Source organism: Dermacentor andersoni, chromosome 7, assembly GCF_023375885.2.
Source record: "Dermacentor andersoni chromosome 7, qqDerAnde1_hic_scaffold, whole genome shotgun sequence".
Classification (NCBI taxonomy): domain Eukaryota; kingdom Metazoa; phylum Arthropoda; class Arachnida; order Ixodida; family Ixodidae; genus Dermacentor; species Dermacentor andersoni.
In genome coordinates this window covers 11,993,996-12,013,026 of record NC_092820.1, presented here as the reverse complement: position 1 = coordinate 12,013,026, position 19,031 = coordinate 11,993,996, and the positions used below count along the sequence as shown (strand labels likewise).

Below are 19,031 nucleotides of genomic sequence, written 5' to 3'. Positions count from 1 at the left end.
GTCTGAGAAAACACTCGAAAGTCTGCTGATGGTCAAGGGGCACCAGAGTGGTACTTGCTCTGAGCAAACCTACACGGACAAGTTTCTGAAGCAATGTCGGCAACAATAAAAGCATTGCAAAAATAAATTGTGCGCCAGTGGAGTTTTCACTCTTTACTCTCCAAGACATGGATTTCACTTGCACTTGTGAAAATGAGAGTAAGTTTCTCACAAAAGGTAAATCCCTTAAAAAAAAGTGCTGCCACGCACCCCCCCTTCCCCCCCTCTCACCGCCACGATAGTTTTACGAATTTCCATATCTTCAAGTTGGCAGGTATGAATTTCCATGAAAGGTAACAAATGGATTGCAGTTGCTACAGAATATACCACGCGATGTGCACTTACTTGAGTGTTGCCAACGAGCTGCACTACGGATGTAGCCGACTTCCTAGTGTACGACGTCATCCTCCAACATGGTGCTCCATGTCCCCTACTCACAGATTGCAGGAGTATTTCCTGTCTCGTATTGTTGACAATCTACTTCGATCATGTGCTACTCATCACAACTTCACCACCTCATATCACCCTCAAATCAATGGACTCACCAAATGCCTTAACCGTACACTGACCGATACGCTTTCCATGTACGTTTCTCATGATCACTACGATTCAGACGTTGCCCTTCCGTTTGTCATATTTACATACAACTCATCGCGTCATAACACTGCTGGCTACTGACCCTTCTATTTTCTCTTTGGCCGCCATCCCTTATTACCATTTCACACTTTGCTCCTTTCTGATCCGGCATCCACGTTCACAACTTCCTATGCACAAGTCCATTTACGATCGTCGACGCCGGGATACTGCTTTTCCACCGGGCTCTTTTGTCCTTCTCTGGCTCCCATCGCGTCGTGTCAGCCTCTGTGAAAAGTTAACGTCGCAGTACTTCGGGCCCTACTCTGTGCTGCTCCAGGTGACTCCTGTCACCTATGAGATAACTCCCATGGCATCCACTTCATCGATGGCCATACCTCGAAGTGACATCGTATATGTTGGCTGCCTCAAGCGTTACAACTGTGATAACCCATTTTGACCACAACCAGCACCTGGACGGTGCGTCACCGGCCGGGGATAATGTCACGAACAGTGGCGAAGACAAAGACGTTGTAGTAGGGTGGGGTCAGAATCTCTGCTGTCAGACTGAAAGACCTGTTAAAACCTGTGTGCCCTGTGCATTCTTAACTAGCCGATTGCCAGCCATGTACTGTTGAGTGAATGCTCACCGTAACAATGTGTCTGGTGCAGGCTCCAGATATATTCAAGATATATTAAGGGATAGATCCATATTCAAGTTTGGGACATCTCAGTGTTTTGTACACAAGCAGTTTACCGTGTTCTGGTGCATGTCAGAGATGTCGTTTCAAAAACCCCAGTGTATCATCAGCGGTGGATACGATGTTTGTGATCTGTGCTCGCCAGTTTAGATCATTGGAGAGGGTGATGCCTAAGTATTTAAATGTGTATGTATTAGTACATATTAGTAGAATGTATTAGTAACACAGTAAAGATTAGATAAAGGATTCTGGCAGCAAGATAAAGCTATTGGTTTGCATTTAAGTGGGTTAAGAGTCCTAAACCAGTTGTCGCATCAATCTTGTACCTTGTTGTGGTCAAGCAGTAGCTGCTGGTCAGTACTGTTGTGAAATGTTTGGTAAATGATGTAGTTGTCTGCAAACATTCAGATTTGTAAAGACACCTGTAGTGGAAGGGCATTAATATAAATTAGGAGGAGTAGCGGGCCAAGAATGCATCTTTGGGTAATGCCCAATGTTACTGGGAGAGCGTGGTTATTGATTTTTGCAGACTGAGAGTGATTAGTAAGGGACTATGCTACCCATTTTAGGATGTCAGGGTGCAGGTTCAGTTGGAATAGTTTCAGTAGTAAGCGTTGGTGAGATACATTGTCAAATAAAAAACGGCATCAGTTTATATGTTATGGTCCAGATTAGCGTTTAAGTCAGAAATGAACATGGCTAGTTGTGTTTCGCATGATAATCCATTACAGAAACCATGTTTTGAAAGATGGAGGAAGTTGTTGGTATCTAGGAGCTGCATTATTTAAGAGTAGATTATGTGCTCCATGATCTTGCATAGTATACTAGTTAGTGAAATGGGGTGATAGCTTAAAGCAAAGCTTTTACTTCCAGATTTGTAGACTGGAATGACTGCTGCCATCTTCCATTCATGCAGGATGCTACTGCAAGACAATGACTGAGTGAAAAGTTGGCATAAACATGCCATATATGTTTTTTTTTTTTTTTTTGCTTTTCAGTAGCTTAGAGTTGATTTCATTGGTTTGGATGATGATGATAGTTTGATTCTGTCTATGATAGATTTGATGCCATTGGTATTGAACAAGATTGGCCGCTTAGTAGACTGCACAGGCGCTGACAGCAAGAGAAAGGGTGTGTCTGGTTCGATGGTGAAGACAGATGAAAAAGTACAGTTGAATGCATCTGCGCAGTTGGAGCTACTGATCACCATGCCAGTATCATCAATGAGGGTGACGGTACCCATTGCCTTGGGATTTAGGATTTGCCAGAATTTTTGAGGCTTTGTATTTAGCACATTGGGTAACGTAATATGTTAAAAAAAAGTATTTTTCGCGAGAAATAGTGTTCATGTATGTTTTCTCAGCCTCGTAATATTTTTCCCGTGCCAACAGACATGTTTCAGCTTCGCAGAACAGAAAAGCCGTTTTTTTGTTTGTTGTTGTTGTTTTATAATCCTTTAAGGGATGTCATGAACCACAGTTTCGGTTCGTTGGTACAAAATGTAACAGAAATGTGGACTGTTGTGAATTCTGTAATATTTTTATGAAACAGTGATCAGTTCTGTTCTAATGAACGACTACTAAGATTATATGAAAAAACTGTGTAGAAGGAAGCAAGTTCACTGTTTATGGCGTCGTAGTCGCCCTTGTGGTAAAGGCGTGTGGTTTTAGTGCAAGTTTGTCTCAGTGGCGATGTAAGGATGAAAATTGAACTACTTGGTGGTCACTTAATTTTCGTAGGTATTTTTGTAAGAAAAGACTCTGAATTATTCCATAATATCAAGTCCAATATGTTAGCGCTGCCTGCTGTGACTCGTGTTGGTTTAGTTAATAATTGGGTTATGTTGAAATTGAGGTGAGCATCAAGAAACATTTTTTCCGGTCGGGTTGTGCCTGAAGGTAAGCTAGTACTCCAGCCAATGCCAGGATAGCTGAAGTCGCCAAATGTCTACTTGGGAGCTGAATAAGGATGTTTAATGTTAATCTTATGGCAAAGTTTGGGTCATTAGTTGGCAGCCAGTAGCAAACACCTAGCAGGATAATTTGGGGTGCAGCACAAGAAAGAAGCCATAGGATTTCGAGGTCAAATGAACTGTCGATGAACAAACAATGTAGCCAGTCATTCACAGCAATAAGAACACAGCCTCCCCGGATGTGTAGACAATCCTTACAGAAGGTATGGAAACCGAGTGAGTCTTCCAAGACCTCAGTGTCAGACAAGTGATCAGTAGGCCACATTTCAGTAAGTACAGTTAAACCTCGATATAACGAAGTAAGTAAAATTAGCAATTAGCTTCGTTATATCGAAGCTTTGTTTTATTGAAATTCGACCTTTTATGCAAACAAGTAGTCACCAATCGGTTTTTCTTACATGGAAAGGGGCCAGAGAATGTTCCAAAGCAAATTTGAATAAGAAAACAATTTATTTAGGTGAGTTAGGGAGTCAGTGACGAATGATATATGGTTTCATGCCACGCCGACAATATCTTCACACAGGCGGTATGAATGAAACGAAGCCAACCACGCTTTAGCTTGTGCTCTGCCCCCACGGCGGATAGCGCGCCCGCACTGGGACGATGCTATCATGAAAAGCGCAGGCAGGGGGAGGGGGGGTGAATGCTTCATTTGCCTCTCGCTCCAATGAGTCACGGAAACTCTAGGTTACACAACCTTCAATACTACACACGCAGGAAGACAGCTTACATGATGCCACGCCATCTCAACACGCCCGCTCTTTGTACACGCGGCAGATTACTTCTGAAGCAGGGTGCGGGGCTGCATATGCGCTCAGCCCCGCTTACAGCCATATGCAGCCACGGCCGAGACGCGCACCAGCTTATCCCCCCCCCCCCCCCCCGCCCCTCGCACACTCTTGATCGCATTATCCTGAACTCTCTCCTCTCCCCCACTTTCCCTTTGTTCTCGCGGGGAGGCAGCACTCGTGCGTGAAGCCACCATGTTTCTTCCTCACCCACGCACCTAAAGCACAAAGTGCGCAGAGCGCGATAGGATCTTATCGCACTTGGATTTTATACGGGACATGAACACCTCTCAAATCATGCGACGTGCATGATTTGAGAGGTGCATTTGCAAGCAGCCGCTTGTAATTCAATAATTTGACCATCTGTGTCTGTGGAAGTTTCCATTTATTGTCTCGGCATTTCTTTGCTGTAGAAACGAAATTTCATTATATTGAAATCGCATGCAAATGGACTTCGTTACATTAAGGTTCTAATTACTTGGTGTTCTATGGACAAGATGTTACGAAAAGTGAAATACTTTTTTATATAGAGACTTTTCTTATACTAAAGTTTGTTATATTAAGGTTTAACTGTACTATAGTATATCGCATCTGGATGAAGAGGCTAGATTACATAATTAATAGCTCGCATTTGGGGAGGAAACTGCTTGCATTAGTATAGATTGTAGGAAATGATATACTAGCACGACGGGTGGTATTTGCATGATGTGTGTTCTGACTACAACAGGGAGTTGCTATTGTGTTTCCTTTACATTTTCTGAGGCGTCGTTAAAAACCTAGCATTTCATTCCGAGGAACATTGTAAGGCAACATAAATGGTGCAGATTTGCTCTTTTCGAAGGCATAAGCAAGGTGTCTACCAACCGGGAAAACCGGAAATTCTCAGGGATTTTGAATAGTCTGGAAATACTCAGGGAAAACTCGGAATCTGTGCTTCTATCAGGGAAAATTAGCTGTAATTTTATTGAAAGGGAATGAAAGTCGCGGTAATGCTGGCTCGCGTAACAGAGAGGGATCGTAACGAATCGTCTTTTGACGCCGTGTCGTCGGAGGAGCTGCTAGTGTACAGTCATTGGCCGAATTTCTGGACGCCCGATAATTCGATGGCTTCGCGGCACCATAGCGGCATCACCATACACGTACCTCATAGAGTCAGTGTATAAGAACATCTGAAATTTCGGACGCAAGAGCCCTTCGCCGTCCGATTTCCCAGACTTCTTGCCGTGATGGCAGGTCCAAAACGGCATTAATCAATGCCACCACTACCGCCGTTTTGATTACCTCGCCGCCGTGGTAAACGCAAGGCCTAGCTGCTTCAACGTTCGTTCTTGCCGTTCGGCGCCGTGTTTTTCATTGAAAGAATTCGCCGCTGTCAGCAATGGCACCGATTCCGCCTTTGTGGTCCTCGCGATTGGCTTCGAACCTCGGAAAACACGGCTCGTTGCGTAATGCCGGGTGCCGAAAGTCAGCTTCGCCTCAATGCAGTAATGTTGTGGGGCGAAGCATAAGCGTGGAAAGGGGCAATTGTCACATGTATTCCTTAATTATGCACGGAAGAATTATACATTTCTACAAAAACTGGCCACCCTGTATACGCAATGCCTCATGACCTCGAGCGTACCGGAATCTTGGAAGAACGCTAACATAATCCTAATCCATAAGAAAGGACGCCAAAGACTTGAAGAATTATAGACCGATCAGCTTACTGTCCGTTGCCTACAACCTATTTACTAAGGTAATCGCAAATAGAATCAGGAACACATTAGACTTCTGTCAAGCAAAGGATCAGGCAGGATTCCGTAAAGGCTACTCAACAATAGACCATATTCACACTATCAATCAGGTGATAGAGAAATGTGCGGAATATAACCAACCCTTGATTACGAAAAATCATTGATTACGAAAAAGTGGTTGATTCAGTGGAAACCTTAGCAGTCATGGAGGCATTACGGAATCAGGGTGTAGACGAGCCGTGTGTAAAAATACTGAAAGATATCTGTAGCGGCTCCACAGCCACCATAGTCCTCCATAAAGAAAGCAACAAAATTCCAATAATGAAAGGCGTCAGGCAGGGAGATGCGATCTCTGCAATGCTATTCACAGCGTGTTTACAGGATGTATTCAGAGACCTGGATTGATAAGAATTGGGGATAAGAGTTAATGGAGAATACCTTAGTAACTTGTGATTCGCTGATGATATTGCCTTGCTTAGTAACTCAGGGGACCAATTGCAATGCATGCTCACTGACCTGGAGAGACAAAGCAGAAGAGTGTGTCTAAAAATTAATCTGCAGAAAACTAAACTAATGTTTAACAGTCTGGCAAGAGAATAGCTACTTACAGTAGGTAGCAAGGCACTGGAAGTGGTAAGGGAATACATCTACTTAGGGCAGGTAGTGACCGCGGATCTGGATCATGAGACGGAAATAATCAGAAGAATAAGAATGGGCTGGGGCGCATTTGGCAGGCATTCTCAGATCATGAACAGCAGGTTGCCATTATCCCTCAAGAGAAAAGTGTATAATAGTTGTGTCTTACCAGTACTCACCTACGGGGCAGAAACCTGGAGGCCTATGAAAAGGGTTCTACTTAATTTAAGGACGACGCAACAAGCTATGGAAAGAAGAATGATGGTTGTAACATTAAGGGATAAGAAAAGAGCAGATTGCGTGAGGGAACAAACGCGAGTTTATGACATCTTAGTTGAAATCAAGAAAAAGAAACGGGCATAGGCAGGACATGTAATGAGGAGGGAAAATAACCGATGGTCATTAAGGGTTACGGACTGGATTCCAAGGGAAGGGAAGCGTAGCAGGGGGTGGCAGAAAGTTAGGTGGGCGGATGAGATTAAGTTTGCAGGGACGACATGGCCGCAATTAGTACATGACCGGGGTAGTTGGAGAAGTATGGGAGAGGACTTTGCCCTGCAGTGGGCGTAACCAGGCTGATGATGATGATGATGATTTATACATTCGTCTACCCGCCATCTCATGTCACAGTACGAGCACCGATATGCCTAATAAGTGTACTGGCCGGCCTTTTCGAATGTGCCTGTGGCGAATGGAGCCCTTAATGGCACTAAAAGACCTGCATCCATTTTTTTCGAACTGCCCGATTTTACGGACGTTTTCACAGCCCCTAGGCAGTCAGAAAAATTGGACGTTGACTGTGCAACTGACGATGAGCATGCTTCAAATGGTCGGTGGGGCGAACGTGCAGTGGAAGGAAGACGGGAACTGAAACTACCTACGCATTGAGGAATGAGCGGGAAAGAGAACCTGCCGCCGCTTGTTTCAAAGAGCTTGAGCTCAAAAAACGTGTTGGCTGATGCCGAGATGCAGGTGTCCCTTATCCAAACCAAGATAAGCTCTTTAAAGCAGTGAAATGCAACACTGAGGTGTTGTGCGCAGGCTGAGAATATGTCAGGACAGTTGAGGTTGACACACCAGTTGTTGAGAATCTCACTTGTGACAAAATTTGGGCCTCATACCAATGAGCTTGTTATCAGTTGATAAAGATAGCTGATATTCGAAAACATTTGTTTCTGTATGCATCTCCTTTTTATTCATATTTGAGAATGTTCAACTTGATTTGCAATGAGTTTTACCGTTTTTTCAAAGATATTTTATTTGCCGCGCATGTTACTTACCCCTCCCTTGTGCTTTCTTTTTTAATAAAATAAATTATGCTCCTTGCTATTCAAACTGGATTAAGTACTTTTTTAGCATCGGGCAACATGGTGTCAGCCGGTCTTGGCATAAAACAAAGTTCTGTCACTCAGGCAATTTTGCAAAGGCACTCAGGGAAAACCTGGAAAACTCAGGGAATTTGTAGATGTCGATTTGGTAGACACCCTGCATAAGACCCCGCAGGGGCGTCTGCGTCAGCAGGCGTTTGGTGTGTTGCGACACCACGGACCCGAGCACACGAGGGTTGGACCCTCCCGCGTGTAGCCGTGCGCGGCTTAGCCGTGTCCGGGGAAAAGGGGATCCTGGGGGTTGAGCCAATGCCGGGTGTTTGGACCTTTACGGCCCCTCGGCGGCGGCAACACACCCCTTTGGCCTCGGCTTCACATAGACGGCACCCCCGGACTGACCCACCCGGGGGAAATCGGTAGTTGCCTCTTCCTGTCTCTCTCTTCCTCTAATCTTCGTCTTTCTCTTACTTTTTCATCTTTCCTGTCTCCTCCTAGCTTCCGTTTACTTCCAATTTTCCAGGCAGCAAGGGTTAACCTTGTGTGAATAACCAACCTAGGTTATCTCATATTTGGTTATAGTGATAACGTACAGCTGGCGTTTGCAGGACCTGTTCTTACAGTCCCTGTAGCGTCCCCTTGTAGGACTCCACGGTGGGTGGCTGGCGTTATTGCCGAAAATTCAATCCCTTTATGGCAACCTCTTTCCCTCCGCTTCCTGATCGCCCTCACAAAAGAGGGCGCACCGATGAAGTTTTCCAGTTCCTTGGACGTCAAAGACCAAACTTCCCACGTTACCATGTCATCCACTCAGAAAAATCCGACAAACAAGTACGAAACATTTCCCCTTTTCTAGTTTCCAGGTCCCTAACTGATATCCTTGGCCCAGGCTACAAGGTATCAAGGCTGGCAAGTGGTGATCTCTTGTTAGAGCTCCATGATCAGAAACAGTACGAAAAGTTGCCCAGTATAGTATCATTTGGAGATGTTCCACTAACAGTAACTCCACACCGCACTCTCAACACCACCCGCGGCGTTGTCTCGGATGACGATTTGCTCCAACTGACAGAGGCTGAGCTCCTGGAGGGCTTCAGTGATCAGAATGTCGTCAATGTGAGAAGAATTAAGATAAGAAGGGATGGAAAAGAAATTCAAACAAAGCACCTGATACTCACATTCGGTTCAAGTATTCTGCCCGAGTCTGTAGAGGCCGGGTACATCAAGCTCCGTGTCAGGCCATATGTGCCAAATCCCCTAAGATGCTTCAAATGCCAGCGTTTTGGCCACAGCTCGCAGAGCTGCCGAGGCCGCCAAACATGCGCCAAATGCAGTGCCCTTGAACACGCCACTGAAGCTTGTGCAAACACTCTCCACTGTGTAAACTGTGATGGGCAGCACGCCGCGTACTCGCGGTCGTGCCCATCCTGGAAGAAAGAAAAAGAAATCGTAACGATCAAAGTGAAAGAAAATATCTCATTTAAGGAGGCACGCAGGCGGGTTGCATACCTGCCAAAGAAAAGCTTTGCCGAAGTGGCGCGTCAGGGGGCAGCGTCACAACGGCCTCCGGCAGCTGTCCGACCCACAAGCAGTGAGTCGGCAGTCACGCCATCTGCCCCCGCGACGGTTGCAGCTAGCGCTGCTCCGTCAACCGAGGAGAAGGAACCATCGACCCCGAAGGAGGGCGCAGCCGAGGCTGCCTCAACTTCCGAGGTTCCTTCCTGCGCTGGCAACGGCCGGCGTAGCCAAATCCCTCTGGGAGCCCCATCGACCTCCGGGCTGGCGGGCGCAGGGGTCTTGCCCTCCAAGGCGGGACTCCCTCTGAAATCTTCCCGCTCGCAAGAGCACGTGTCCGGCGCCTCACAAGAGGCAATGGACACTACACCCATCCTCAAGGCGCACCAAGCGCCTAAGGAGCGGCGAGGCTCCCTCGAACGCTCCAGAAAGAACAAAACCCCTATTACAGGGCCTCGAAAGGGTTCTGTAATCTAAGGCATCCCGTCCGTTTCCGTAAACACAGCACCAATTTATTTTAAATATGGATACACAAATCATTCAATGGAACATTAGAGGTCTCCTTACAAACCTTGATGATTTGCAAGAACTCATCCACAAACATAATCCAAAAGTGCTGTGTTTACAGGAAACACATTTAAAATCCAGACACGCAAACTTTCTCCGTACGTATGTTACGTTTCGCAAAGATCGCGATGATGCCGTCGCATCATCGGGTGGTGTTGCGATTCTCACTCATAAAAATATAGCATGTCAACCTTTACAGCTTCGAACGCCCCTTGAAGCAGTGGCGGTGCGAGTTGTTCTGCTAAACAAACTCATCACTATTTGCTCGCTTTATATACCCCCACATTACAAGTTAACTAAACATGAATTTCAGTCCTTTATAGATGAATTGCCAGAACCCTATGTTGTTCTTGGCGACTTCAATGCGCACAGCTCCCTGTGGGGCGACTCTCGTATAGATGCGCGAGGTCGTCTTATCGAACAGTTCCTTTTCTCTTCTGGTGCTTGTCTTCTGAATAAGAAGGAAGCGACATACTATTCTCTTGCAAACAGAACATTTTCTTCAATTGACCTCAGCCTAGTTTCCCTGTGTATACTGCCTGAACTTGAATGGGAAGTCAACGACAATCCTTACGGGAGCGACCACTTCCCTATACTACTAAGAACATATAAAGAAAACGAATGTCTACCACAGGCTCCCAGGTGGAAAATCGATACAGCCGACTGGGAGAAATTCCGAACTCTCACCAGGATCTCATGGAATGACATGTCCTCTTTAGAAATTGATGCTGCCGTTCAGTACTTTACAGCCTTCATTATAGATGCCGCATCTAAATGCATATCTGAAGTAAACGGTTTCGCATGCAAACGGCGCGTCCCGTGGTGGAACGACGAATGTAGGACCGCCCGTAAGAAACAAAACAAAGCGTGGGGGTTGCTACGCACCTCTCCCACTGCGGAGAATCTTATCAACTTTAAAAAAGCAAAATCTGAAGGAAGGAGAACGCGCCGACAGGCCAGAAGAGAGAGTTGGCAGAAGTTCTTATCAGGTATCAACTCTTATACAGAGGTGGGGAAAGTCTGGAACAGGGTTAACAGGATAAAAGGACGACAAACTTATTCACTCCCCCTGGTAAACACTCAAGGCGATACCCTGCTTGAACAAGCAGACTCACTTGGGGAGCACTTTCAGAGCGTGTCAAGTTCCACCAATTATTCAAACCCCTTTCTCAAATATAAACAAATAGAAGAATGCAAGCCACTCATAAGAAAGTGTCGGCAGGATGAACCGTACAACCGCCCCTTTACTATTGCAGAGTTGAGAGCTGCCTTGAGCTCATGCAAGAGCTCTGCAGCAGGATCTGACAGAATCATGTACGAAATGCTGAAAAACTTACACAATGACATGCAAGTGACACTACTTACACTTTTCAACACTCTCTGGGACGCAGGGTACCTTCCGACCGCATGGAAAGAAGCCATTGTGGTCCCTGTTTTAAAACAAGGGAAAGATCCTTCCTCAGTGGCAAGCTACCGCCCGATAGCCCTCACAAGTTGCATGTGTAAGGTATTTGAAAAAATGATAAATCGGCGACTGATCCATTTCCTTGAACAGAACAAAATGCTTGATCCTTATCAGTGTGGCTTCCGAGAAGGGCGCTCCACAACCGACCATCTTGTACGTATTGAAGGAAATATCCGGGACGCATTTATACATAAACAGTTCTTCCTCTCGATATTTCTCGATATGGAAAAGGCCTATGACACGACGTGGCGATACAGGATCTTGCGAGACTTATCGGAAATGGGCATTCATGGTAATATGCTAAACATAATAAAAAACTACTTGTCCAATCGTACCTTCCGGGTGAAAGTCGGCAATGTGCTGTCACGTCCTTTTACACAAGAAACAGGTGTACCCCAGGGAGGTGTGCTCAGTTGCACACTTTTTATTGTTAAAATGACAACGCTTCGTGCTTCCTTACCACCAGCCATTTTGTATTCCGTCTATGTGGATGACATTCAAATAGGCTTCAAATCCTGTAACCTCACAGTATGTGAGAGACAGGTACAGCATGGTTTGAACAAGGTGTCAGGGTGGGCAGAGAAAAATGGTTTTAAAATCAATCCTCAAAAGAGTTCTTGTGTGCTGTTTACAAGGAAGAGAGGCCTTGTTCCGGATCCTTGCTTACAAATGTGTGGACAACAGATACCTGTAAACAAAGAGCACAAATTTCTAGGTGTTATACTTGACAATAGACTCACGTTCGTCCCACACATTAAACACCTCAAACAAACGTGTCTGAAAACAATGAACCTAATGAAACTTCTATCCCAGACTACGTGGGGTAGTGACAGGAAGTGCCTAATGAATCTGTATAAGAGCCTCATCCGGTCACGATTAGATTATGGTGCCGTGGTATATAACTCTGCCGCCCCAAGCGCGCTAAAGATGCTAGACCCGGTTCACCATCTAGGCATCCGTTTAGCCACGGGCGCCTTCAGAACAAGCCCGATTGAAAGTCTATATGCCGAATCAAATGAATGGTCTCTCCACCTACAGAGATCATACAACAGCTTTACGTATTTCCTTAAAGTACGCTCAGATCCTGAACATCCATGTTTTGATACCGTTACCGATATGACGTGCGCTACACTTTTCAGTAATCGCCCCTCTATAAGAAAGCCTTTCTCGCTGCGTGTGAAGGAGCTTAGCAATGAAATGCATGTCCCACTCCTCGAGCATCGCTTAATGCACAAAATCAAGCTCTTACCTCCTTGGGAGTGGCAGGTGATACAATGTGACATATCCTTCATAAAAGTTACAAAGCACGCTCCTGAGGACGAAATCAGAATGCATTTCCTAGAACTTCAGTACAAACACTCCTGCGCAGATTTCTACACAGACGCTTCAAAGTCAAATGCCGGGGTATCCTATGCAGCCGTCGGCCCATCCTTCTCGGAATCCGATGTACTACATCCGGAAACAAGCATCTTTACGGCAGAGGCCTACGCAGTACTCTCTGCCGTGAAGCACATAAGAAGATCAAAACTCTCAAAAGCAGCGATCTATACAGACTCTCTAAGCGTCGTGAAGGCCTTAATGTCACTCTACAAACATAAAAATCCCGTATTCAATGAACTGTATTCGGTATTATGTAAAGCCTACTCATCTAACCAGAATATCATAATATGCTGGGTCCCTGGCCATAGGGGAATCGAAGGTAACATTCTCGCGGACGAGATGGCCACGTCTATCACATCGCAAGCTGTTAACCCTACCGCTGATGTGCCTGTCACAGACCTGAGGCCTTTCTTACGAAATAAACTGCGAAATCACTGGCAGTGCACGTGGGACGCGCAAACAAATAACAAACTGCACGTCATAAAGCCCCAGTTAGGTTTTTGGCCCTCCCCAACGAAATGTCGGCGAACAGATGTCCTATTCTGTCGCCTCAGAATAGGACACACATTTGGGACCCATCATTTTCTACTTACTGGAATTGAACCTCCAACCTGTGGTAGATGCGGTGAGAGGCTGACCGTCCTCCATGTCCTCTTGGAGTGTCGGAAAGCCGAGCCTGAAAGAATGAAACATTTTCCGCTTGCATACCGTAATTACATCCCTCTACACCCGGCTATGTTTATTGGTAAGGAACCGCATTTTAACACCAAGGCAGTCCTCGACTTCTTAAAGGATGTAGTTCTATACGTTATAAGCCCATTAAATTCGTAGAGCATCCTCACTCCAGAGGATGCCGCTGCGATAATTGTTTTGAATAGCACATGCCTCCAGGCCCTTGTGCTTCAAGGGCTCTAAGGAGGTAGTAGTGCTCTAGCATTTCTTATATACTGATATATTTTACCTATCGCATCATTTTTTTTATATGCATCTATATGTTCATAGTACAAGTCGTACGTCATCGCCATAATTTTATTACACATATTTTACGCACTTTAGAGCGTATATTTTAAGGCCCCTTTACAGCCACGTCACACCAATTTCATAGTAATCATAGTTACACTGCACACCCACTACCACAGACATGGCGCTCTTTGGCCACACCTGGCCCTTGCGCCACAAAACCCCATACATCATCATCAACCCTGCATAAGATACTTCCTAGCACATTGCACCGGACAAGGGAAATCCTCACAAATACTGTAGCCAGTTCCTCTCAACTTGCGTCCGTATGACAGGGTCTGTTGTTTTAGTCTAAAAAACAGAAACCTTACAATTGTAGGATGATGGTGGCTATTGGTACAGAGGCAGAGGCGATATGCTCGTTCAGTGTCCCTTGCTTCTAAGGCTATGTTGCCGTGAACCTGAAGCGCATTGCGACAGCAATCATCGATGGTGTCTGATGCTCTGTGTGCCTAGAAGGTGACTGTGCACTCTCAGAGGTCTGTGTGAGCTCTGTACTCTTGCAGAGTTTATACCCGAGAGCAGTCGCAGAGTGCTGGGCAGTTGGCTGGAAACGTTGACCCACAGATTTGTTCTCTTGCCGTGTACATGCCCAGCTGTGTTTCGATATGCCCACCAGCAGTACGAATTTGCGTTCCAGCACGATAACTTCTCTAAAATCTGTCGCTAGCTTCCTGCAACAGGATTTATTAGTCAACACCCATTTCCAATAAGGCACTGACGTCAAGCACAATGAGTATATCTAACGAGAGCCTATCACCGAGTTCAGCTGCGGTCGTTGTTGAATCTTGTTGATGGGAGATCTTGGGAAGGCTGATTTTTAATGGCAGCACCAAATTTTCTTTGTGCTGCCATTGGAAGGCTTCGAGGAGTCAGCATGCCGCGGGAACAGTGGAATGCTCTGCTTCCTCAAGTATTCCTTTAGCAACTATTCTGACTTTGTTTTGGAGAAAGTCCATGCTATAGAGGCAATTCTCGGATTTGCCTGCTGGCCCGGTGAAGAGGTGTATTCACTAGAGTAGGACTGCCACTCCTGCTACCAGGAGGGGATCGTGGGATCGGATGAACCGTGCCCAGCACCTCCACCAGTTTAGTCACAACTTCAATATGTGCACAGTGTTGGCAAGACAGATCTCTGTACAAGATGGTGCAGATCCTTGCCTGCTCGTTCTTCATTTCATGACACTTACCCACGACAGATGATTGGTTAAGAAGCCGGAGGTTGAAGTAGGGGAGAGAAAACCTAAAAGAGAAAGTAAGTCAAGACTAAGGTAGAAATGTTTGATAATTAGAAATCAGACTTAGTTTACAGATACTGAACTCAAAAAAAATTATTATTATTATATATAAACAACAAATTTGGCTGTATTAGAATTATTTCTAGTGCGCAATCGGTAATTTGATAAATTATCCAATTACTGATTCAGTATATTTAACATGGCATCCTTCTTGTGTCATAGAGATAACTGCAAATGGCCATGCTGATGTTTCTGTAAATAAAGCCCAATAAAGAAGCCCTGAAGGAGAGAATGTTTTGAGCATGTAAGGAAATGCCTAATTTTCAGAATGAAATATAATTTTTTTCCCTTTATTTCCCTTTAATCTTTTCCCTTTGGTGCTACGTGCCACATTAAAGATATCATTCACCGGAGCAGGTAAAAAAAATCAAGTGGATTCATGTGAGGCTTATGGTGTATTCTTTATGTGACAGGTACACGAAGTGGTCTTTTATAGACTAATTAAGCTAATAAATAGTTCTCAGTTTCTATTATCAAATCACAGAGGTTCAAGACATCGTGATGCAGAAGGTACTGCGATTATCCTCTTCAAGCTCTCTAGTGTCTCGAGTATATGCTTTAGGCATTGCAATCGCTGCTTTAAAGAACTGTTCATGGTTTCAATTTGAATTTTTAGGGGATGGATTGGTTCAGAAACAATGTGTGCCTCATCATAATGACGGTTGGCTGCTTCCGTTGTAGTAGGGGTGTGCCACATCTTCAATAAAAGCTTCTGCAGGCCACTATGACACATTCCATCACTTGTAATGGCTTGGTTCTTGATCTTAACTTGGAAACTTTTCTTTCAGGTGGTTGCTGTTATGGTATTCGTGTCGTATGTACTTTACATGAAGCGCAGGCGGTTTAACAGCCTTAAACAGTGCTTTTTTCTTGGTGCCTGTTTTGGAGAACGGCAAAAAAGCTGTAAACATTTTAATACGAAGTGCATGCCTAGCTCTTTGTTTTTCACATTATAACCATGCCCACATCTGACTAGAACAACTCACCAGAGCAGTAAGAATCTTATGAAAGCTTCGTATGCAGTATCCTTTCTATTGACACCAAATACCAAGATTGCTGTCCCATGCAAAATGCAACACCTGGCATAACTAAGTGGTAAGGTAACGTTATGTAATGAATGAAGCCTCATACAAAATTTTGTATGCTGAATTCATGGATATTCTTATTGTGCAAAATTTGTGGACAGACACGGCGCTAGACATGCAAGCAGCAGATCCCTTCAATGCTACATAGCTTGTGATATCCAAGCTACAAATTTTCACAATTCTTGCTGTTTCGGAAAAACAAAAATGCAGTTTAGGTGTGACAGCAGAAAGCAGCTGAAACATCCTTCACGGAGTACGGTCAGAGTGCCCAATACCCAGAGTATGCACAAAGCGGCAGCGAAGCGAGCAGAAGCAATGTCACTCGCAAGAGGGCGTCACTCGGACTTTTCACTGCTTTAGAGCGCTGTCTAATATAACAATTTTGTCCACTTTAGCTGTCTGTTAGGTAGAGTTTAAATAATTGTGAGATAGTTTTTATTGCAGAGCTACCAAGTTGTAAATTTGATAACTTTTTTTGTTAATCTTGCAATTTTCAATTTTTCTAAATATGCGATGGCCTGCAGTCACTAGGTTATAGCTCTTTCTTTTAAATGCAACAGACCCTCAAAAGCAGTGCAGTGGTTGCCGAGAAGAACGATTTCTTCATTCCCATGTACTTAGATACGATCTCCAGAGCTAAAGCTTCCTCTTAAGTCACGTCTTGCGCCTTTTTTGCCATATTATCACTGAGTGGTCGGCCTCCCGTGCAGGACCTCGAAAAAGTGTCGCCTCCAGTTTGAATCTATTCTTAGCCACCTACCGCACGTGATATGCAATGTCCGAGGGCACCAGGAGCAGGTGCTTTTGGTTTACTAAGATGCATTACAGGTTGGACTGTCTCGCGGAAACGAGACAGTGCAGTGCATATGCAGCAGTTGATAATTGTCTCCCAGAAGAATCAACACATATCCATCCATCCCCGTTGCAGGCAAGATCAAGGCGGACGACATTGAGCGCGTGGTGCAGCGGATGCTTCGAGCACGGGCATCAGTGGCTGCCTTAGGCAACCTGCGGGGCCTGCCAGCACTGGAGGACATCGAGGTGGGCCTGCTGAGTAAGGATGGTGCACTGCCTCCGCGCCGGTTCTCGCTGTTCGGACGCTGACTGTGCATTGTTTACTATGCATCCAAGCTGGCTGGTGACACCTTACCAGGGCGGGCCTACCAGTGTGCGCCAGAACCAGACATCACCATCGCACGAGGCTCAATAAATGTTTCCCACTACACGGTGGCCTGGCTTATTGCTCACCTTCTGCCACAGACTGCAAAGCGCAGTGTGCTCAGATCTTGGTACAGTGAGTAACTGTTTGTTCAAGCTCTTGGACCACAGAATGTGGTAGTGGCCCTCCAGTGTGCCATAGATCAATTCTTTTTGTAAGAAGGAGGAGCAGCACAGCCGAGGAAGAAACAGATAGCAAAATATCTTACCAGCGAGGTGGTGGTGATGCCGTTATTGCTGAAGAGCCAGATTAGAGCATCGTAATGCCAGACTATAGCCTCCTTATACTGTATGATGTGTGCAAGCTAGAAGGTGATGCGTCTTCACTTCTGCAAGAACTTGTCGCTGCTCTGTTTGCACTGTATTTGGTTCAGTGAGTTGAACAGTAAACATGACACATGGTGCAACAGAGGAGCATTTCATTGAGCTCCAGATGAGTAGCTCCAGTCTCCATGCGAGAGAAGCTCCAGTTTCCATGCGGAGGTGTAGCTGGAATAGCGGCAGCTCGTTGCATCAGGTATTAAAAGCTGTCACACAGAGCTCATCCAGTGTGCACTTGTTAACTGTTCCAGTTGGGCATTGATGCCGCAAAGTTCTCCAATGTCTCTGGACTTTGCGGCCGCCCAACTGGAGTGGGAAGAAAGAGCTTAAAAGCCTGAAGGTGCGTCTTGTGCCAGGTGATAACTTTGGTGATAAACGGTTTCCGAAGACGTGTGTCATGCCTCTTTCAGCATCACCCCGATACTGAAATCGGAACATGACAGCAAAAAAGATACACATGATAAAGGAAACTAACAAAACAAGTAAGAAATAAATGCTTCAGAGTTCATTAGCACGCATTAGCACGTGATTTATCTTCTATGACTATTCTTCATATACTAGTGTCACAGCGCTAAAATCTAATGCGAATCTTTCTAGTCTAGAAACGAGACGTCAAATGTCCAGGCTCATTTTATATCACAAGGTTTATTATGCTCCGATTGGGAACAGCGTCATATCACACGCTCACCACCATTCATCCCGGACAAATCATTCAAAGTCATTATACCCCCCGCATGCGCGCACATCATCCCATCTGCATTTGTTTTTCCCACATACAGCGAGAGACTGAAATGATCTTCCTGAAGAAATGGCGGACCACTCCAGTGCGACTGAGTTCAAGACTGCCATCGAACATTCTTCTTTGAAGCTGCGCACCCCTAATGTAAAACCCCTCTCCAGGGGCATTTGAGGAATAAATAAATAAGAAGGCGCTACATGGATGACCAGGTTGTGCATGGTGCCGCTGGGATTGCACAACACCGTCTGGCATGGCCTCGTGGTCCAGTGCGCCAATACATCGGATTATCTTGTATGAGCCGAAAGAATGCCGCAGTAGCTTTTCAGAGTCCATGTTGGCGGCATCTCCATCATCATCATCAGCCTATTTTTATGTTTCATCATCATCATCATCAGCCTGGTTACGCCCACTGCAGGGCAAAGGCCTCTCCCATAGTTCTCCAACTACCCCGGTTATTTAATAATTGTGGCTATGTTGTCCCTGCAAACTTCTTAATCTCATCCGCCCACCTAACTTTCTGCCACCCCCTGCTACGCTTCCGTTCCCTTGGAATCCAGTCCGTAACCCTTAATGACCATCGGTTATCTTCCCTCCTCAGTACATGTCCTGCCCATGGCCATTTCTTTTCCTTGATTTCAACTAAGATGTCATTAACTGGT

At 45.3% G+C, this 19,031-nt stretch overlaps 1 protein-coding gene across 1 annotated transcript in view; it reads left to right on the top strand.

Moving 5' to 3' along the window:
- LOC126535566 (mitochondrial-processing peptidase subunit alpha) overlaps positions 1–17,319 on the top strand; it is a 254,117-nt gene extending 236,798 nt beyond the window's left edge. Inside the window, exon 14 of the mRNA XM_055073207.1 lies at positions 17,023–17,319. Within this exon, the coding sequence (XP_054929182.1) occupies positions 17,023–17,198 (176 nt within the window). The 3' untranslated portion in view covers positions 17,199–17,319. The remainder of the gene's footprint in view (positions 1–17,022) is intronic.
- Positions 17,320–19,031: the final 1,712 nt, after the last annotated feature.